General features: G+C 46.2%; 1 protein-coding gene across 3 annotated transcripts; it reads right to left on the minus strand.

Moving 5' to 3' along the window:
- Positions 1–1,324: 1,324 nt before the first annotated feature.
- LOC137427652 (stathmin) lies at positions 1,325–20,526 on the minus strand. Of its 3 annotated transcripts, none has more exons than XM_068117283.2 (4): positions 20,390–20,526; positions 6,811–6,979; positions 6,407–6,598; positions 1,325–1,692 (listed from the first exon to the last, which is right to left on the minus strand). In XM_068117283.2, exons 2-4 carry the CDS (start codon positions 6,973–6,975, stop codon positions 1,633–1,635), a joined length of 417 nt encoding a protein of 138 aa, XP_067973384.2. In that variant the 5' UTR covers positions 6,976–6,979; positions 20,390–20,526; the 3' UTR covers positions 1,325–1,632. The 3 variants fall into 3 exon arrangements, with proteins under 3 accessions (XP_067973384.2, XP_067973385.2, XP_078634071.1); XM_068117284.2 differs by having other exon boundaries at positions 20,090–20,391; XM_078777945.1 differs by lacking the exon at positions 20,390–20,526 and adding an exon at positions 19,861–19,958.
- Positions 20,527–21,887: the final 1,361 nt, after the last annotated feature.

Below are 21,887 nucleotides of genomic sequence, written 5' to 3' on the forward strand. Positions count from 1 at the left end.
TTGTACAAACTTTGGTCAAAATCCCATCACTGGTTCACAGGATTTTTACCTAACTAGTGCATGCCCGTACGTGCGGGGAGGTAAGTGCGTGGACATACGTACGTTGACGTACATACCCAAAATAAGGCCTCACTGTCCGGAAGTTCGCATAATCGCAGTTATGATTAATCGCAAATTAGTTTTAATGGCCAATTCTTCAATTAGCGCCAACATATTTTGCCATTTTGCAATTTCATCGCAAGGAAAAGCACAAAGAGAAGAGAACAACAAACACACACGCGGTTCCTTCGCTGTAGCTTGACCGTACCTGCAAAAAAAAATTAAAAACTTTCATCGTTCCTTTGGTCTTCGCTCTCGTCCTTCGCCGTTCCTTCGCTCTCGTCCTTCGCTGTTCCTTCGTTCATGTACAAAACGTATGTGTTTGCTAAATAAATGGCCATAACTTGGTAACCACTTGTCCGATTAATAGCAAACCTTGAAAAGGCACATCCTCAGGTCCCCAGCAATATGCCTGGCAAGTTTCACTTAGATCTGACCAGTGGTTGTCGAGAAACAGCGGTCACAGAAATACACACAGACAGACACACAGAGATTGCTTGCAGACACAGAGAGAGATATGACAGATGACCTTTGACCTCATTACCTCAAAATCTAATCAATTCATCCTTATCTTATCATACATACTTGCACCAACTTTGACTGAGATACCTTTAGTCGGTCTCAACTTATCGTGGTAACACAAACCTATCTGGAATGAACGGACGGCCAGCCGGACAACATAATGCCTCTGGTGACTTCCTCGGCGGAGACGTAAAAAGAATAAAAAGTGTTTGGCAGTTATTTGTCAACATAATATGCCAGGAGTACTTAACCTTGGTTAAAAAATACATAAAAACGCATCCGTCAAGACAACAATTGAATTGGCGGAATGAGGGGAGGAACGTGGATGAGACAATGTGGCAGGCCCATGGAATCTTGTGAGTCATCCTTCTACATCCGTTGAACCCTAGGAAATGGGACACCCAGCTTAAGGTCCCATTTGACGGGCGTTTGCACTCTTGCGTGCAAAACACGAGGTTGGTTTTATCGGAAGGTCTGGTATTGAACCCATATTCAAGGGTGAGTACTGTCCTCTGCCAACCTCGGTGGTTTCAATTCTACCACTCACCAGATCCGTATGGAATGGGAATGAATGTCAGTGCTTCAATCAGGGTACAAACATGAGGGCCTACTCCTTTTGATGGGTTCTGTAGGAGTGTCGGATGTTGAACCATTTTGGAACCGGGTGTCAACAGTCTGGATGGAATAACTAACTCCCTCATAATTCTGCAGAACAACAATTTTTATTTCTTTAGCACATTCACAGAAAAGAAAACAAAAACCTCGAACATTGTTCCCCAACTACTCCCATGAAAGGGTAAAACATCTTGCCAAATAAATTTTTTTTTTTTTAAATTGGCAATGGTAATGAGTTGTAAGTAAATGTAAAGTTTTTTTTTTTTCATTTTTTTTTTTTCATTTAAACAGCAAAGATATGCAAAACAATACCAACGCAATGGAAAACCCATCGTCAGTAGTTATGTACAATGGGAGGGTTGGAGAGAATGTGCTCAAACTAACTTGGGTGTTCGTTCAAGGGCTCGATGGGTTACTGGTCTTGTGGATTTTGCAAACTTCTTCGGCGTGCTTCACCTGAAACAAAATAAAAATCACAGCGCACACATTTTATTTGGGTCATTTGATGCGATATCCCCAATACAAGTTATCTACAACACACGTGAGAGATACTCCTTAAAGTGAAAAAGGATTGTACGGACAAATCTGTGTCTTCAAGTAAAATAGTCCGACCCAATGGGCCAAAATAAATAAATAATTCTGTTTCCAGTTATAAGGTACAAAAATGGGGTTGGTAGTTCTTCTTTCGTATGCAGCCCAAGGCTGCTGGTTTGCAGCATTGGCTGGGGGCACAGCTGTGCCCCTTGCTCGTCAGGGCAGGAATTTGTTCAGGGTTCCAGCGAAAGCTCTTCCACTCTTCACGAAGGACACCATGGGATCTATAACGTCCATCAACTAAAGCTAGCGGACAGGATGCCACTTTAACGGACGTCCAAGGGACGGCACACATATTGATGAATCTCCCTGCCTGTGAAACTCCGGGATAACAGTTTATAACAGGGTCAGGATTCAAACCCAGGCTTGAGAGGCGAGTGTGCGTACCCCTCCAGGCCATTCTGGAAACTCAGAGTTGATAGTGGTACGAAGGGAGTTTTTTTATTTAATTTTTCTTTCTCATCTCATAAAGGTATTATAACCTTAAAACAACCATTATATGTCATTACCTCCACCACCAAAGGTGGATGGAGGTTATGTTTTCACCCCTGTCTGTCTGTCTGTGAACAAGATATCTTAAAAATTTGTGGACAGATTCAAACGAAATTTGGCAAAGAGGTAGTGTATGTGACACGGATTAAATGATTAGACTTTGGTGAAGATCCGGATTCGGATCCGGCTACTATAAAAAAAAAATTTTTTAGCGATTCTTCACCATTGGGACATAGGGACAAAAACTATACATAGCAGGATATCTCAAAAAGTTTTGGACGAAACTTGGACAGGTTGTGTGTGTTATAAGGACGATTAGATTCAATTTTGGTGAAGATCTGAATATGAATTCGGATATAAGTGTTATTTCGTTTTTAAAGTGATTCTTCACAATTGAGGGGTCGGGCAAAAAGCGATATATAACATGATATTTAAATAAGTTATGGATTATTATGACTTATCCAGGTGGATGAGTTGGTTAGGTGACAAGAAACAGCAGATTCGATTTTGGTGCAGGTCTGAATCCAGATCGGGCCTGTCAGTGGGATACAAAACTCTCCTCTGTGTCTCCCTCTCTCGCTCTCCCTCCCTCTGTCTGTCTGTCTGTCGCTCGCTCTCCCTCCCTCCCTCTCTGTCGCTCGCTCTCCCTCCCTCTCTGTCGCTCGCTCTCCCTCGGTCGCTTGCTCTCCCTCCCTCTCTCTGTCTGTCACTCGCTCTCCCTCCCTCTGTCGCTCGCTTCTCCCTCCCTCTGTCCTTTTTTTTTTTTTTTTTTTTTTTTAAATACAAGAGCGTGAAAGAGCGAACATTAATCACACAAAAAAAAAAAATCACACAGGCACATAAAACATATAATAAGGGGAGCGGTAGACAAGATAGGGAGAGATAAGGAATCACACAAACACAACATTAGAGAGCAGGGACATCGGGAGATCTGTGGGAGCGAGAGGGCTTGGGGGGGAGTTAGCTCAATCGTGGGAGATTCCAATGATTCTGAAAGCTTTGGTTTCAACAGCGTGAAGTCGAGCTAGGTGTGAGGCAGCAGCACCGGCCCAGAGGGGAGAGCAGTATTTCATTGAGCTGCAGATGAAAGCCTTGTATGTGGTGAGGAGCTCAGGTGTGCCCAGAAAGGACTTCGCGCGACGGAGGATGCCCAGTCGGCGAATGGCTTTGGAGGCCAACTTGGAAATGTGGTTTTCCCAAGAAAGATCATGGCAGATAGTGAGACCCAAAAGCTTGAGTGACAGAACTTCTTGGAGAGGATTATTCAGAAAGTAGATGGGAGGGTTGTCCAGTCAGTCTTTTCGGAGAGACATAGTAAGAGTGTGAGATTTGTCAGGATTGAAAGACATGTTCCACTTGTTTGCCCAGTCTGTGATTTTGTCCAGGTCTGCAGACTGCCGATCTGAGGGATGAGGAATGGAGTGGCAGAGAGTGGAGTCATTAGCAAAGAGATAGAGAGGATTTTCAAGAGAGTCGGAGAGATCATTGATGAAGACCAGAAAAAGCACAGGGCCCAGAACACTGCCTTGGGGAACTCCAGCCTGAACAGGAAGGGGAGATGAGAGAAATCCATTCAGGGCCACACGTTGATTACGACGAGAGAGGAAGTCCGCAAGCTGTCACTCGCTCTCCCCTCCCTGCCTCTCTCTGTCACTCGCTCTCCCCTACCTCCCTCTCTCTCTCTCTGTCGCTTGCTCTCCCCTCCCTCCCTCTCTCTCTCTGCCGCTCGCTCTCCCCTCCCTCCCTCTCTCTCTCTCTGTCGCTCGCTCTCCCCTCCCTCCCTCTGTCGCTCGCCCTCCCCTCCCTACCTCCCTCTGTCGCTCGCCCTCCCCTCCCTACCTCCCTCTGTCGCTCGCCCTCCCCTCCCTACCTCCCTTGGTCGCTCGCCCACCCCTCCCTACCTCCCTCCCTGTCGCTCGCCCTCCCTACCTACCTGTCGCTCGCTCTCCCTCTCTCTCTCTCTGTCTGTCTGTTGCTTGCTCTCCTCTCTGTCTGTCTGGCTGGCTCTGTCTGGCTCTCTCTCTGTCATGGCAGAGTACACCATCCTGGATGTGGGGGATCTCTGGGTCGCTCCTACGAGATCAAAAGGCCATCTCCGTGCCACAGGCTTGTTCGAGATAACTGAGGGGCTATGCAACAACAACTTTAGTCTGAGTACACCTTCAAGGTGTCACGATTTCGGTTTCAAACGACTCACATTGCATCACCTCACTCTTCCATGAGCCTCAATACAACAACAGGCATTTTAAGGCCATTTTCCCTGCTGGAGCGGGGGTTAGCCTTGCGGTCCCCATGACAATCTTCTCCATTTTGCCCTATTTTCTGCATCTCCCCTCATTAACCCCCTTGCCCGCATTTCTTCTTCGACCATCTTTAGCCAAGTCTTTATCGGTCTTCCCAGTCCTCCACTTCCTTCTACATTCATTTCCATCACTCTTCTCAATCAATCACTTTCATCCTTCCTCAACACATGACCAAACCATCTCAAACTGTTTCTCTTCACAGCATCCATCACAGGCTCTATTCCCATCATCTTTCGCAATTCATCATTTGTCTTCCTCTCTCTCAACGATACTCCGCACATCCGTCGAACCATTCGCATTTCCACCCTTTCCAACCTTCGTTGCTGCTCTACGTTCATTACCCATGTCTCGCTCCCATAAATCATAACACTTCTCACACATGCAGCATACACCTTTCCCTTCAGCTTCAATGACACTCCCCTCCTCGTCAGCACACCACTCAGTTCCCGAAACTTCTTCCATGCACATCTCACTCTAGCAACCGTTGCCGAGTCTGATCCCCCTTCTCCATTCAGCATATCTCCGAGGTAGCAAAATGTTTTCACACCTTCCAGCTTCACGCCGTCTCCAACTCAACATTTCCTCCATCTGCAGCTCCCTCTGTGCACACCTTACACTTGAATGTAGCTGCCACACTGGTTAATGACCCTCTCAAACCACTACGCTTTTGATGAACCCACTCAACGTGCATTGTACATTGAATGGAGTTCTCTCCGACACCCTTCCTGCACACAGCACACGGCCACTTCCCAGTTCTTTCCACTTCACCACATGCTTTACCACTTGCCATCACCTTCGTTTTTCCGATATTCACCTTCACACCTTTTGTCTCCATACATTCCTTCCACTTGTTCATCTTCTCCTTCAGTCCATTCATACTTTCCGCAATCAACACCAGATCATCTGCATACAACAACTCCCACGGTGAACCCTCCTTTACGTTCCGAGCCAGCACCTCCATCACAGCTACAAATAGCTGTGGACTTAGTACCGACCCCTGATGCACTCCCACCTTCACCTCAAACTCACCACTGTTCCCGTCCTTCGTACTAACAGCTGTGCGCGCTCTTTTGTACATTGCCATCACAACTCTGATCAACCATTCCTCCACTCCTAACTTCCTCAATGCCCATGTCACTACTTTACGTGGAACCCTATTGAATGCTTTCTCCAGATCAACAAACCCAAAAAACAACTTCTTCCTCTTCTCCATGTACTTCTCCTGCAACAGCCTCACAATAAAGAGCGCGTCTGTCGTTCGTCTTCCTGGCATAAATCCAAACTGCATTTCATCTTCACTTTCTTCCTTATCCTCCTCTCCAACACCCTTTCCAATACCTTCATTCCATGGTCCAATAACTTTATAGCTCGGTACGAGCCACACTCCAGAGGGTCACCTTTCCCCTTGTATCGAGGGACGAGGGTACTCAGTTCCCAATCCACTGGAATGCGGCCTTCTTTCACCACCAGATTACAGATCTCTGTCATTCTCTTCACACCCCAATTTCCTGCTGCCTTCAACATATCTCCCACAACTCCTGTCGGCCCTCCCGCTTTTCTACTCTTCATTGCTTTTATCGCTTCCTCAACTTCCTTCTCAGTTATCTTCTCTGCCGGTCCTAAAACTGGGTTACTCTCTATGTTGCCATCTCATTCATTCTCTGCATTTCCATTCCATGCGCCTCAATGTTGCATTAAAAAAAATAAAAAGCCATGGCTGCACTCCCTAAAAGGAATTGACCACACGTACATCGCACAAAACTCATACGAGTGCTGTTTACCTTGTCGTGCAGGCGCTCCACCTTGGCCGCCAATTGGGCTTCACGTTTCTCTTTCTTGGTTTCCATCGAGTTGTTCAGCCTCTCCTCAGCCTTCTTCATGAAAACCTTCTTCTCTTCCTGAGCCTTTTGAATGACCTCCCGTTCATGCTCGCGCTTTTCCGCCAAGTTTTTGAGCACATCAGCTTCCTGGGACTGGCACGAGTACGCTCACATTGCAGTTAGTTGCAAGTACCTTTCCGCCGCAAGTGCCCGACATAGACGGTTTTCAGGCTCGACAACAACATGCGACAGGTTTAATCCACATACCATTCTCATCCTTTACACAATATTCATTCACAAATCAAATGCTATTGGACAGCAGTAAATATTAACCGTCTGCAATGGATGCCCCACAGCAAACATACCTTTCTGCGTTCTTCAGCAGCCATCAGTTTCTGCTTGATCGTGTCCAACGAAATTTCCCTCTTTGGGGATGTGGACAGCTGTGGTGCCGGGCTACCATTGGGCCCCTTCAAGATCACTTCGAAAGCGTGTCCAGAGGAACCTTTCTTAATCTCGTTGATCTCCATCTCTCTTAAAAACAAACATTCGAGGAAAGTAATGAATCGCAATCTTCTCCACTCGTACAAAATAAGACATTAAGGAAACCAAAATAAGACAATATGAATAAGACTGATGGAAGCGGTCTGGACCATTTTTACAGCAATGCTGGCTTCCAATCCACGCTAATTAAGGAGTTATTTCTCAGAAGTAACCGCTGAGGGTCCCGGTGTCCGGCTATCCGTAAGTACATACGTCCATTAACATTCGACGAAAATATCACACAAACTACCCGACCGATATGGATCAAATTTGGTACGATGCATCCATCAGGACAGCAATGTGTCATGGTTTTGTGCTCCCCATCCAGATGCACCGCTCCAAAGGGAGGGGGTAAAAGGGAGGTTTTGCTCCAAATATTGATATTTCATTCAAAAATCTTCTCGGAATCCACCAGACAGATCCAGACCAATCTCGCCCAGAGGCATCGGGACCATGCCCCAACGTTAAGGTGTTCTCCCCGTGGTCGTATCTCCCCCACAAAGGGGCCATATAGGCCCCCCCCCCAAATCCCACATTTTTACTAAAACATCTTCTCCACAACTACCTGAGCGATACTACCTGAGCCCCCCACCCTCCCCAGAGAACCTCTTATTGAGTGCAGATTTTGATGCGGTCAATACACCTTCATCAGGCATCAGCTACGAAGATTGTGGCCAAGTTTAATCTCCCGAGTTCGAATCCCGGTCGATCGCTGAATTAACGCCAGGGGGGTTGACTCAGCCTGTCATCCTTCCGAGGTCGGCAAATTGAGTACCAGTTTGCTGGGATGAATGATCCCGGTGTGTACCCCGATTTAGAATAGGTACACCATATCCCTGCGCATCGTAAGAGGCGACCAAGGGTTGGCGTCAGGAAGGGCATCCGGCCATAAAAACATTGCCTCAGACAGGGAACCATGAGCTCATGGGGCCCGCAAGGCTAACCCCCGCTCTAGCGGGGAAAATGGCCTTAAAACGATCATTCATATTTTTTTTTGGTTGAAGCGATAATGACTGAAGTGTTTACAGACTCACCCACTCATTGACTGACCAAGACACTGCTCCATCTCATGAGATATACCAGACGAAAGTGCATTGAGCTAAAAATGGGATCAAAGGTTTACTTGCTCAATGACAAGTATGTTAAACCGCTTGTTCAAAACGTGAAACATATCAAATGGCATTTCAAAACGCGAAAATATAAAAGCTTGAGTCAATCATTGTGGACTTTTCTAATTATAGCCTAAATACAAGCTACACTTAATGTGAGGCCTACTGCTGGTGACTAGTGCTACACTTAATATGAGGCCTGCTGCTGGTGACTAGTGCTCTACTTAATGTGAGGCCTGCTGCTGGTGACTAGTGCTCCATTTAATATGAGGCCTGCTGCTGGTGACTAGTGTTCCACTTAATGTGAGGCTTGCTGCTGGTGACCAGTGCTCCACTTAATGTGAGACCTGCTGCTGGTGACTAGTGCTCTACTTAATGTGAGGCCTGCTGCTGGTGACTAGTGCTCTACTTAATGAGACCTGCTGCTGGTGATTTTTTTTTTTTTTTGGCCAAGTAACAGACAGACAAACAAATGAAAAATCACTCAGAGCGACACTTGGCAAAAGAGAACAAAGCAGAATAGCACTCAATCGAGAATCCTTTTGACCTCAAAAATAGTTCGTGGTTGAATTCGGTTAGCCAATGTCTAAATCCTCTTCAAATTTCAAGTCAATTGGATAAAAATTGAGGATTTTAGAGATTCAAAAAAAGTGGTTGACCTTTGGCCTACAATGATCTAAAAAATAGTTGGTGGTTGAATTCAGTAAGCCGATATGAAAATCACATTCAAATTTCAAGTCAATCGGACGAAAATTGAGGATTTTAGAAATTTGAAATTGTTGTCGACCTTTTTGAAGTTCAAAGAGTGGCAGAAGGCGAAGGGTACGGGAGCAGAAACAGCAGAGCATGAAAGTTATAAGGCAGCCAGGAAGGCTGCAAAGAAAGAGGTAGCAAAGGCGCAGGAGGCATGTGGGAAAATGTTCGGAGAACGCTTGGATTCGGAAGAGGGTCAGAAAGCAGTATTCAGGATTGCAAAGCAGATAGCGAAAGAGAGGTGTGATGTGATGGGGGTGAGTTGCTTGAAGGATGAAGTGGGACAAATCGTTGTCGACCCAGATGGAATTAAAGGAAGATGGAAAAGATATATGGAAATGCTGTTGAATACAGAGAATGAATGGGATGGCAACATAGAGAGTAACCCAGTTTTAGGACCGGCAGAGAAGATAACTGAGAAGGAAGTTGAGGAAGTGATAAAAGCAATGAAGAGTCGAAAAGCGGGAGGGCCGACGGGAGTTGTGGGAGATATGTTGAAGGCAGCAGGAAGTTGGGGTGTGAAGAGAATGACAGAGATCTGTAATCTGGTGGTGAAAGAAGGCCGCATTCCAGTGGATTGGGAACTGAGTACCCTCGTCCCTCTATACAAGGGGAAAGGTGACCCTCTGGAGTGTGGCTCGTACCGAGCGATAAAGTTATTGGAGCATGGAATGAAGGTATTGGAAAGGGTGTTGGAAAGGAGGATAAGGAAGAAAGTGAAGATCGACGAAATGCAGTTTGGATTTATGCCACGAATAGGAACGACAGATGCGCTTTTCATTGTGAGGCAGTTGCAGGAGAACTACATGGATAAGAGGAAGAAGTTGTTTTTTGGGTTTGTTGATCTGGAGAAAGCATTCGATAGGGTTCCACGCAAAGTATTGACATGGGCATTGAGGAAGTTAGGAGTGGAGGAATGGTTGATCAGAGTAGTGATGGCAATGTACAAAAGAGCACGCACAGCTGTAAGGACGAAGGACGGGAACAGTGGTGAGTTTGAGGTGAACGTGGGAGTGCATCAGGGGTCGGTACTAAGTCCACTACTATTTGTAGCTGTGATGGAGGTGCTGGCTCAGAACGTAAAGGAGGGTTTACCGTGGGAGTTGTTGTATGCAGATGATCTGGTGTTGATTGCGGAAAGTATGGATGGACTGAAGGAAAAGATGAACAAGTGGAAGGAATGTATGGAGACAAAAGGTCTGAAGGTGAATATCGGAAAGACAAAGGTGATGGCAAGTGGTAAAGCATGTGGTGAGGTGGAAAGAACTGGGAAGTGGCCGTGTGCTGTGTGCAGGAAGGGTGTCGGAGTGAACTCCATTCAATGTACAATGTGTGCTGAGTGGGTTCATCAAACATGTAGTGGTCTGAGAGGGTGATTTACTAGTGTGGCAGCTACATTCAAATGTAAGGTGTGCGCAGAGGGAGCTGCAGATGGAGGAAATGTTGAGTTGGATCTTGGAGACGGCGTGAAGCTGGAAGGTGTGAAAACATTTTGCTACCTCGGAGACATGCTGAATGGAGAAGGTGGATCAGACTCGGCAACGGTTGCTCGAGTGAGATGTGCATGGAAGAAGTTTCGGGAACTGAGTGGCGTGCTGATGAGGAGGAGAGTGTCGCTGAAGCTGAAGGGAAAGGTGTATGCTGCATGTGTGAGAAGTGTTATGATTTATGGGAGCGAGACATGGGTAATGAACGTAGAGCAGCAACGAAGGCTGGAAAGGGTGGAAATGCGAATGGTTCGATGGATGTGCGGAGTATCGTTGAGAGAGAGGAAGACAAATGATGAATTGCGAAAGATGATGGGAATATTGCCTGTGATTGATGCTGTGAAGAGGAACAGGTTGAGATGGTTTGGTCATGTATTGAGGAAGGATGAAAGTGACTGGTTGAGAAGAGTGATGGAAGTTAATGTAGAAGGAAGTAGAGGACGGGGAAGACCGAGAAAGACTTGGGTAAAGATGGTGGAAGAAGAAATGCGGGCAAGGGGGTTAACAAGGAGAGATGCAGAAAATAGGGCAAAATGGAGAAGATTGTCATGGGGACCGCAAGGCTAACCCCCGCTCTAGCAGGGAAAATGGCCTTAAAATGCATGTTGTTGTTGTTCTTGTTGTCGACCTTTTTACCTTTTGACAACAAAAATATATAGGATTTTGTCAGACCACGAACTCCACCATTTGGTGAAGTTTGGTTTAAAATTGTGACCTGTAGGCAAGTATAAGTGAGCGGACGCGGACACGGACAAGGACGCACGCAAAAATCTTCTTTTTTTTTGGCCAAGTAACAAACGGACTCGCATGCAATACCCTCTCCTCAGGCGACGTTAACACTATTGATAAATAGCATAATATTACTATCATCACCAAACAATATCCACCTTCCCCAAAGGTATTTTGTGGCGTGCGATATTGCCCCCCTCCCCGACATGACTTCCCCTGCTGCTCCCATCGTGAGGTGTACGAGTACTAAAAATTAACCAACAGAAGCACTACATGGTAAACACACGACCGAGTCAATAATATTTTATCTTGCAGACCCCCTGGCAGCACTCCTCAGACCCCAGGTTGAAAAACCCAAAACTAAGTGACCGTTTGGTATTGACCGCTGTCTGTAGGATATTTCAAAAGGTCGTGGAGAGATTTGGACTAAATTTGGCAGATAGGTTAGGTGTTTGTCAAGGACAAAATTATTAGATTTTGCTGTAGATCTGGATCCGAATCCAATAATTAGCTCACCTGGAACGAAGTTCAGGGGAGCTTATGCGATGGCACGTTGTCATTCAGTCCGTCCGTAAACACTTGCAACTTCTTCTCCGAAACCGCTGAAGGGATTGTGACCAAACTTGGAACAAATGATATTTGTTGTGTTGTGACTAAAGTTTGTTCACGACATTAAAAATAAATAAAAATTATCGGGGTGTAAGGGGCCTTCGGGGTCAAAGTGGATCCAGGTTTGACCCTCCCCTTCCCCCCAAAATAGGTATTTGCTTTTTCCTCTGAAATTACACAGTATTTCGAGGAAACTTCACCACCAATGACGTACCAAACTTTGTTCACGGCATTAAAAAAAATCTGCCCCTTTGGGGGTGTACAGGTGATTGCCCCCCAAAAGAGGTATTTTTTTTTCTTTGTTTGTTTAAAGTCTTATGATTATGCAAATATGATTCTACATGCTGCCCTGTCTTCTAGCAACCATTGAAATTGGTTTAAACTACCCATAGTCGGTGCAGTATACTGTTTATTCTACCAGGTGAGCGCCAGGGGCATTTTTAAGCGAGTCTTCACCGTTGAGAGATCGGGCCAAAAATGATGTGTGTGTGTGTGTGTGTGTGTGTGTGTGTGTGTGTGTGTGTGTGTGTGTGTGTGTGTGTGTGTGTGTGTGTGTGTGTGTGTGTGTGTGTGTGTGTGTGTATATATATATATATATATATATCCTCAATATATATAGTGTAGCAGCATAGCAAACCTGTTGTGCATTTTGTGATACAAGCACCAAATTTGGCACAAATGTACATTAATATGTTGCGAACATTTTCAGATATTGGGCCACTTGAAATTCCGTAATTTTTTTTTTCAAATTTTTTCAAATTTCGTAATTTCAAATTTTTCGGGTGACACCGTCACAATTTCGGTCTTCAAATGCTGATTTTCGAACCTATATGCCATACGTACATGTACATTATTGCTCATATCTCAGAAACTATTGGAGTGCCCATCACAAAACTTATGTGGAAGCTTCTTGACATCATAAGGTACCTCTGGGATGAATTTGAGGAAATTTGAAGGATACATTTTTTTTTGATTCACGATTGAAGTTTATATTTTGTGATAACTTTTTTGTGATTGGAGGTAGGAAAATGTTGCCCAGACAAATTTATAGGGCATGAAAATACCTTTAAAATGACACCAAAACCAGCTCTCTAGGTGTTATACTTTTAGAGATATGGCCATTTGAATTCGCGACGTCGTGCTAATTAGTCCAAAGTTCGTTAACCTGTATCTCACTAATTAAGAGGCTGTTAGCAAAAATATTTGAGTTCTAGCTGTTTTTCATGGGTCCCAATTGGTTCCCAACGTTTTACAAAAATCTGAGAGATGACGGCAGATTCTTTGATGATTTGACATGGAATGACCCGGATGTGTGACTCGCTGGTATTGTACTTCTTGTCTCAAGTATGTTTTAAGTTCAGTGGTTTCTTACTGACAAGCATCTTCAGTTCATTGACAGATGTAATAGGCCCTCCGTGTTCTTTACATTTCACAAGAAGTTGGTCAACAAAATCATTGTCCCTCACTTTCTTTTGCAGGTTCTGTCTCAACCTTTGTTTCTTCTTCTGTTTCTGTTTGTTACTCCATGTCACTTCCATTGCATCTAGGTGTTTGAGGACAGCAGTGGTTGACCGCTCAACTTCATTGACATGTCTATCTGTTAGCATAAGGTCATCTTTGATCCTCTTTGCCTTGAACATCCTGTTTGAGTGTTGGGCTGACTGGGAAGCAAGATAACCAAACTTGGCCAAGTACCTCTCCGCATTCAGGTTGTTTGTCAGCAGGTTTTTTTCGTTGGTCTGCATTCAGTGTATGGAGAGGAGTTGCTCGTACAGCATCAGGATCAACATCCCAATACTCACGCTTGCACTGCAATTATACTCCTTTCGTGGCCTGGACACACATCTCTCCAATAAGAAGGTGATCAAGATCACTTTGTGGAGCATTGTCCTCCATTTTCACATGTGTCCACTCTACAAGATAGTCACTAAGGGTGTCTGTCTTTTTGTCAGCAAGGTCACTGCAGAGCTTGGGAAGGATGTCAACCAGCAAATCCTGGCTTGCTCTCTCGACGCAGTTGAGGTAGGGCATTGTCACCCTGTACGTAAAATTAGCAAGTGCTTTGAATCCTGCTATTATGAAATCATTCTCAAGGTAAATCTTGCACGCTCGAACAAGATTATTATTTAGCGGTGTCTCAGCGAGTAGCTGTTTGATGTAGGGAATGCAATCATAGACGGCACCTGCCTGGTATCCAAGTCTAGTAAAACGTTTCTCTTTGTAGAGGCTAAACGACTTGTGTACCCCAGCCTCCTCTAGAATCAAGTCAAATTGTTCTGCCAGCGATGTTGTCTCCCCATCTCCCCCATGTGCTACAAGCTTTAGAAGCGCTGTCAGAGCAGTTTCAACAACAGATTAATTTTGCCGAAGATATGACTTCAACGCTGGCTCTCTCTTCACAATGAGTTCGCGAAGACCAATCTTGTTCTCAACAGCAGCCATGGTCGTCAGGTTGTCTGCATCAAACCGTTCACATGTATGGGACTTACAAAGCAAATGGTATGGCACATGCTTTGATCCAAGTTGTTCTGCAACACCCGTCTCTATCTTGAGATTTTTGCTCACGGCATCTGTCATCAGAGCATCAATCTGTAATCCATGTAATATTTATTACCTAATGTTCTTAGAATAGTGAAAGATGGTTTGAGCAGCCTCATAGATTGTTGGTAGCTTATCGCCGATCCACAAATTACTGGTATCCATTCTGTTGAACAAAACCTGAAATAAAAATAGACAATATAACTTATGTCTTAATAAAAATATGATTACTCAACATCGAAAACATCAAAAATATCCTATCTTTTGCTCAAGGTCATCTGCCAGCATCCTGGAAATCAGCAAACATTACCGCTTTACACAAAAAAGGTGCAAAAACAGATCCTTGCAACTACAGACCAATCAGCCTGCTCCCAATTATCAGCAAAGTCATGGAATCCATCATTGCTTCGGATATGAAATCTTTCCTCTTCTCCAATGGCTTGATCTCTGATCATCAATTTGGTTTCAGACCTGGTCAATCTACTCTGGACATGCTGCTTCTGCTGTCTCAACAATGGATGGAGGTCCTCAATGCCAAACAGGAAATCAGAGCCGTCTCCCTTGACATATCACGTGCCTTCGATACGGTCTGGCACCCAGCTTTGCTCACCAAACTCTCCTCCTATGGTATCCATGGAAATCTCCATGCATGGCTTGCAGACTTCCTCTCTGGTCAGAGTCAACGTGTGGCCCTGAATGGATTTCTCTCATCTCCCCTTCCTGTTCAGGCGGGAGTTCCCTAAGGCAGTGTGCTGGGCCCTGTGCTTTTTCTGGTCTTTATCAATGATCTCTCCGACTCTCTGGAAAATCCTCTCTATCTCTTTGTTGATGACTCCACTCTCTGCCGCTCCATTCCTCTTCCCTCAGATCGGCAGTCTGCAGCCTCCTCACTCTCTGAAGACCTGGACAAAATCACAGACTGGTCAAACAAGTGGAACATGTCTTTCAATCCTGACAAATCTCACACTCTTACGATGTCTCTCCGAAAAGATCGACTGGACAACCCTCCCATCTACTTTCTCAACAATCCTCTCCAAGAAGTTCTGTCACTCAAGCTTTTGGGTCTCACTATCTGCCATGATCTTTCTTGGGAAAACCACATTTCCAAGCTGGCCTCCAAAGCCAGTCGCCGACTGGGCATCCTCCGTCGTGCAAAGTCCTTCCTAGACACACCTGAGCTCCTCACCACATACAAGGCTTTCATCCGCAGCTCAATGGAATACTGTTCTCCCCTATGGGCTGGTGCTCCTGCCTCACACCTAGCTCGGCTTCACGCTGTTGAAACCAAAGCTTTCAGAATCATTGGAATCTCCCGTGATGAAGCTATCTCTGAGGGCCTTTCACTCACTCACCGCAGGCAGGTTGGTGGTCTTTCTGTCTTCTACCGACTCCTCTCTGGCCTTGCTCCCCCAGATCTCTCTGTGCTCTGTCCCCCAAATATTCCTACAGGTCGCACAAGATCTGCCAGCAACCCTGATAGTTAAACTGCCGAAATCTTGGCTCTCTGCTCACCTTCACTCTTTCATTCCTCTTTTCTCCCGCCTCTGGAACAAACTCCCACACTCCCTTCAATCCCTCTCCTCCCTCCAGGTCTTTAAAACAGCTGTTCACCACCATCTCTTATCTTCCCCAATCCAAAACCTTGATCTTTTCTACCCCCACTAATTCACCCCAGATCCACCTTGTTTGAAATTCCAACTTCTTTCCTGGAAGTCCTCGCAGTGTCCATATGTTTTATACCTCTCCCACCCCCCCCCCCCCCTTCCCATGCCTCCCCCCCCCAAAGCTATCTCCCTCCCACAGATCTCTCGATGTCTCCATGTCTCTCAGTCCCTGCTCTCAAATGTTGTGTTTGTGTCCTTCCCCCTCTCTCCCCATCTTGTCTACCGCTCCCGATGTTATTTGTTTTATGTGTCGGTTTGTCTTTCTGTGTGATTAATGTTCGCTCTTTCACGAGCCTCGATCTTGTATACAAAAAAACAACAAAAAAAAACAAATGTCGACTCAAAACATACAGCAAAAATATGTCTTAACTCAACATCTGAAGGTTTGACACTACTTCTAATTGCATAAATAGATTGCCTGACCCCATAAACATAGGGTTAGACATCACAACCAAGTAAAAAGACCCAGAAATGACAAAGTTATGGCTAGAAATGTGATTTTTCAGGGAAAACGGCGGCCATGTTGGATATTTGCCCTGCACAGTTTTCTTGGACCCCAGGCCGAAAATTGTCATTTCATGTTGAGATAGGTCAAATGGAATACAAAAAAACTGTCACCTAAGCAAAACAAAAAATGACCCATTTATAGCCCACTCCTAATGTAAGTTACAATTAAATTAGACTTTAACTGAACATGACCAATACAACTTGACTTTACCTGGCAAACAGAACATTTTACTAAAATAAAACAAATGCCAGAACTTTGATAAAATAAGGTCGGGCTTATTTGAATTAATTTATATAAATAATTGGCCCTACATATAAGCCCATATAGTTAATCACATGCATACATTGTAAAATGAAATATGACATAAAATATCAATACTCACGAGATGTCAAATCCAATAACTGGCTGTAAAAGTTGTGATAGTTGCTGTTTACTGCTTCAACGAAGTTGTAGTTACACTGAATGATGAATTTCAAGTGAAGCACTGACCACACATATTATATGTGAGCCTGAGGAAGAGTCTCACTCATTAACATTATAATACGAAGCAAGCTTAATGTATCAAAAGGTAGGTTTGCGGTACAACCATGTGAGTAGAGAGAACTCCACGTTCCGGTCAGAATGCTCTGGTCGTCTTCAGGAGAATGAAGAAAGAACAACTTGTAAACTAAATTTATATAACACTTCGAAGTGCCTGTAAACAAGTATGAATAGTGTGAAGTTTGGAGTTAATTTGGTGGAATGACAAGGACAAAGCAATTCAGTTGGAGGAACCTGTGAATTAACACTAATCATGACATACAATGGAAACACGATGACAATAGAACCAGGATGTGTATCCACAAAAGGGGGGCAAGTTGGAAGATAGATAGGTAGGGGTGTCAAAGTTTTGAAAAAACAGATAGAAAGGAGGGAGGGAACAACAAAGTAGTTAACAGGGTGTGAAGGGGGAAAAATGAAAAAAAAATCAAAAGCCTATCTGTCCTTCCATTACCAATTTTTGTCCTTATGGTAACGGAAGGACAAGTCTTAATTAGTTATAATTAATAGGGGAAAGGGCAAAAGGTGACGTGAGTGGTATAATATTGTAGGCCTACCCAAACTTGCTTTGCATTGGTATTGTCATTGTTTTTCTCCTGCAAGTTTTGAAAATATATTAAAAATATGTACTTTTATGGTAACGGAAGGACATTTCAGAGGGGAAAATATCCGAAGCCACTGAAGTGTAACAAATACCGCAAAGAACAAAGAAATGTTACAGATATCCTTTAAACAATCTAAATACTTAATACAATAAAAAATAACATTACTTTTCATTATCTATTACACACAGGGTGCAGTTAATTTTCTTATAATTTTCCCCCATTTTTTGGAAAAAATATTACATTTACATAATCACCGATTTTATGCGCGAAAAAAATTAAAATTTGTATTTTGACTTTAAAACAGTAAAATATGGACTTTCAGCTTTCATTAGAGACCAAATTTGTTTGATTCTGATGTATTTGAAATTTTCACCCCCATGTCCACTTTTGCGTGGAATTGCCCCGGTGCGGTGTGTGCTCGGAGCCCACGTGCTCCCGGTGTGGTGTGCTCGGAGCCCACGTGCTCCCGGTGCGGTGTGTGCTCGGAGCCCACGTGCTCCCGGCGCGGTGTGCGCTAGGAGCCCACGTGCTCCCGGTGCGGTGTGCGCTAGGAGCCCACGTTCTCCCGGTGCGGTGTGCGCTAGGAGCCCACGTTCTCCCGGTGCGGTGTGCGCTAGGAGCCCACGTTCTCCCGGTGCGGTGTGCGCTAGGAGCCCACGTTCTCCCGGTGCGGTGTGCGCTAGGAGCCCACGTTCTCCCGGTGCGGTGTGCGCTAGGAGCCCACGTGCTCCCGGTGCGGTGTGTGCTCGGAGCCGCCACAGTTACAGGAATACAAAATACACCTCGTCCCAAAGCGCGTGCAGGAGCCCACGTGCTCCCGGTGCGGTGTGTGCTCGGAGTCCACGTGCTCCCGGTGCGGTGTGTACTCGGAGCCGCCACAGTTACACTTACAGGAATGCAAAATACACCTCGGCCCAAAGCGCAAAATACACCTCATCCCAAAGCGCGAAATACACCTCATCCCAAAGCGCGAAATCACCTCATCCCAAAGCGCAAAATACACCTCATCCCAAAGCGCAAAATACACCTCATCCCAAAGCGCAAAATACACCTCATCCCAATTCCCAAAGCGCGTGCTCGAGCCCACGTGCGCCCGGTGCGGTGTGCTCGAGCCCACGTGCTCCCGGTGCGGTGTGTGCTCGAGCCCACGTGCTCCCGGTGCGGTGTGTGCTCGAGCCCACGTGCTCCCGGTGCGGTGTGTGCTCGAGCCCACGTGCTCCCGGTGCGGTGTGTGCTCGAGCCCACGTGCTCCCGGTGCGGTGTGTGCTCGAGCCCACGTGCTCCCGGTGCGGAGTGTGCTCGAGCCCACGTGCTACCGGTGCGGTCAGCGGTGTGTGCTCGGAGCCGCCAGTTACAGGAATACAAAATACGCATCGTCCCAAAGCGCGTGCTCGAGCCCACGTGCTCCCGGTGCGGTGTGTGCTCGAGCCCACGTGCTCCCGGTGCGGTGTGTGCTCGAGCCCACGTGCTCCCGGTGCGGTGTGTGCTCGAGCCCACGTGCTCCCGGTGCGGTGTGTGCTCGAGCCCACGTGCTCCCGGTGCGGTGTGTGCTCGAGCCCACGTGCTCCCGGTGCGGTGTGTGCTCGAGCCCACGTGCTCCCGGTGCGGTGTGTGCTCGAGCCCACGTGCTCCCGGTGCGGTGTGTGCTCGAGCCCACGTGCTCCCGGTGCGGTGTGTGCTCGAGCCCACGTGCTCCCGGTGCGGTGTGTGCTCGAGCCCACGTGCTCCCGGTGCGGTGTGTGCTCGAGCCCACGTGCTCCCGGTGCGGTGTGTGCTCGAGCCCACGTGCTCCCGGTGCGGTGTGTGCTCGAGCCCACGTGCTCCCGGTGCGGTGTGTGCTCGAGCCCACGTGCTCCCGGTGCGGTGTGTGCTCGAGCCCACGTGCTCCCGGTGCGGTGTGTGCTCGAGCCCACGTGCTCCCGGTGCGGTGTGTGCTCGAGCCCACGTGCTCCCGGTGCGGTGTGTGCTCGAGCCCACGTGCTCCCGGTGCGGTGTGTGCTCGAGCCCACGTGCTCCCGGTGCGGTGTGTGCTCGAGCCCACGTGCTCCCGGTGCGGTGTGTGCTCGAGCCCACGTGCTCCCGGTGCGGTGTGTGCTCGAGCCCACGTGCTCCCGGTGCGGTGTGTGCTCGAGCCCACGTGCTCCCGGTGCGGTGTGTGCTCGGGGCCCACGTGCTCCCGGTGCGGTGTGTGCTCGGAGCCGCCACAGTTACACTTACAGGAATGCAAAATACACCTCATCCCAAAGCGCGAAATACACCTCATCCCAAAGCGCGAAATACACCTCATCCCAAAGCGCAAAATACACCTCATCCCAAAGCGCAAAATACACCTCATCCCAAAGCGCGTGCTCGAGCCCACGTGTTCCCGGTGCGGTGTGTGCTCGGAGCCGCCATCACGCGCCCAACAACAGCACCTTGACCACCTCAGCACGGAAATGTGCAAAAGCAAATATTAAATAAACAGAAAATATAAATCAATAAATACCGAATAAGTAAATAAAGAGCCTTCCCCTCATTTTTGTCATGGAAATCAATCAAAATATCGAACAAAATATTCACCAGAACGGTGGTTTGAAGGTCTTCACAACAAAAAGAAAATGCAAAAACTCGATCAGCAGCTCAATTAAACGAGGACGCAAAAGTGATTCGATTCCACGTCTCTGGTAAAATGCCCGCCGATGTGGTTAAACGTTGCGGTTTAACATTAACGTGGAAGGAAAACAAACAAAAGCTCGTTTTGGCGGGAAAGACAAAATGGTGGTTGTGAAGGGAAAACGGCGCACTGAATAAAAGTTCCAGACCGTCCGTGCAGACGGTCACAACGGAAAACAATTCAAAAGGTAACATAAAAGGATTTACCTGACGAAAATGTCGACCGTCGCTAATCTTCAAATCGCCTGCTCAAGCGCCCGCACCAAGATGTCACCTGACTTCGACTCGGCTGGTGGTTGGCTGAGGGAAGCGCCACGTGACATCGCCTGAAAAGGTCAGGGTAACGCTCGGCGCGAAAATCAACTCGACGCATGCGCACTGCAATTTTCAGCCCAAAGTTACGTAAACACCATTGTTCAGCCGCAATTTTTTTTTCCCATTTTGAAAATGATTTCGTGAGAACATCGACGAATAAATAAATAAGCCTTGATCTTCCATAGCGACAGCACATGATTCGGTGCCTTTGGCAGTCGAATGTACGAGTGACCAGCGCTGCAACGTATATACACCGTCCCAAATTACATCAAACCCGTCGTTTGAAAAGAAAATTGCAAACGTTTCTGCTTTCACTCAGCACGTTGCTGGAATAAGATGCTGTAAAATTTTGCAATGTGCAGGTTTGCAAAAGAAATGTTTTAAAAATTCAAATCGTGTCGGAATTTTAACATCTCATCCACAAAAATGGAATTATAGAAACTAGCAACGGCACCTGCCCTACGGGCGGGGCTTCAATTGGGAGGCCCAATATGAAAGGGCAAATTATCAGAAATTGAAGGCTTTTTCTTTTTTTATTGTAAACGACTTATATAAACATCCGTTAAATCATATCACACGCAAATCACCAAAATCTAAACAGCATTTGTAGAATTTCAATAAAAGCCACATCACTGTTCATATCCGTAAATATTATTCCATCGTGTTTGGAAAAACGGGAAAATTTGGAAATTGGAAAAACAATTGGAAAAACAACAAGTGAATCCTCTTGGATTGCGCTGAGGTTCGGGCATGGAATTTCGATCCTCGATCATGGTTCGAGCCTCGATCTTGTATACAAAAATAATAATAATAATAAGAACCTTGGGCCGAATCTCGCGCTTCACCAGTGCGCGTGCGCGAATTTACGTCACGTCGGCAGCGAGAAGGGGTTCCCCAACACGAACCAATCAGGAACTGCCACGTCACACTTATATGATCTCAGAATTCCTGTGACAGGAATTCGCGTTACACTGGCTGGAAGTCATTCGCTAGAGGCGCTTCCTCAGCGCTAATATAGCCTATTTTACTCCAGGGGGTCCCAGGATTACCCACCCAAAATTTCGTTGCGATCTGTTCAGCCGTTTTTGCGGTACCTGGGAACGGACGGACGGACAGACACTTGGTGAATTATAGTAAGATACATCAATGAACAGATTCGACTCCTCCACCATTACGTGTGGAATTGGGGGCACTCGGTGGAGCTCATACCTTCGCAAGGATTACAATTAGGCTACAGGTTACATTTAGTATCTCACCGAGGCCAAATAAAATAAATTATTAGTTTCTTGTTCGGGCTTAAAAAAAAAAGCTTTGGGCATTATATTATTTGACTAATTCCAGATTTTTGTCATTTTTCCAATATGGCCGCCACATGGTGAAAATCTACCAG

Source organism: Myxine glutinosa, chromosome 5, assembly GCF_964187855.1.
Source record: "Myxine glutinosa chromosome 5, kmMyxGlut1.1, whole genome shotgun sequence".
Lineage (NCBI taxonomy): Eukaryota > Metazoa > Chordata > Myxini > Myxiniformes > Myxinidae > Myxine > Myxine glutinosa.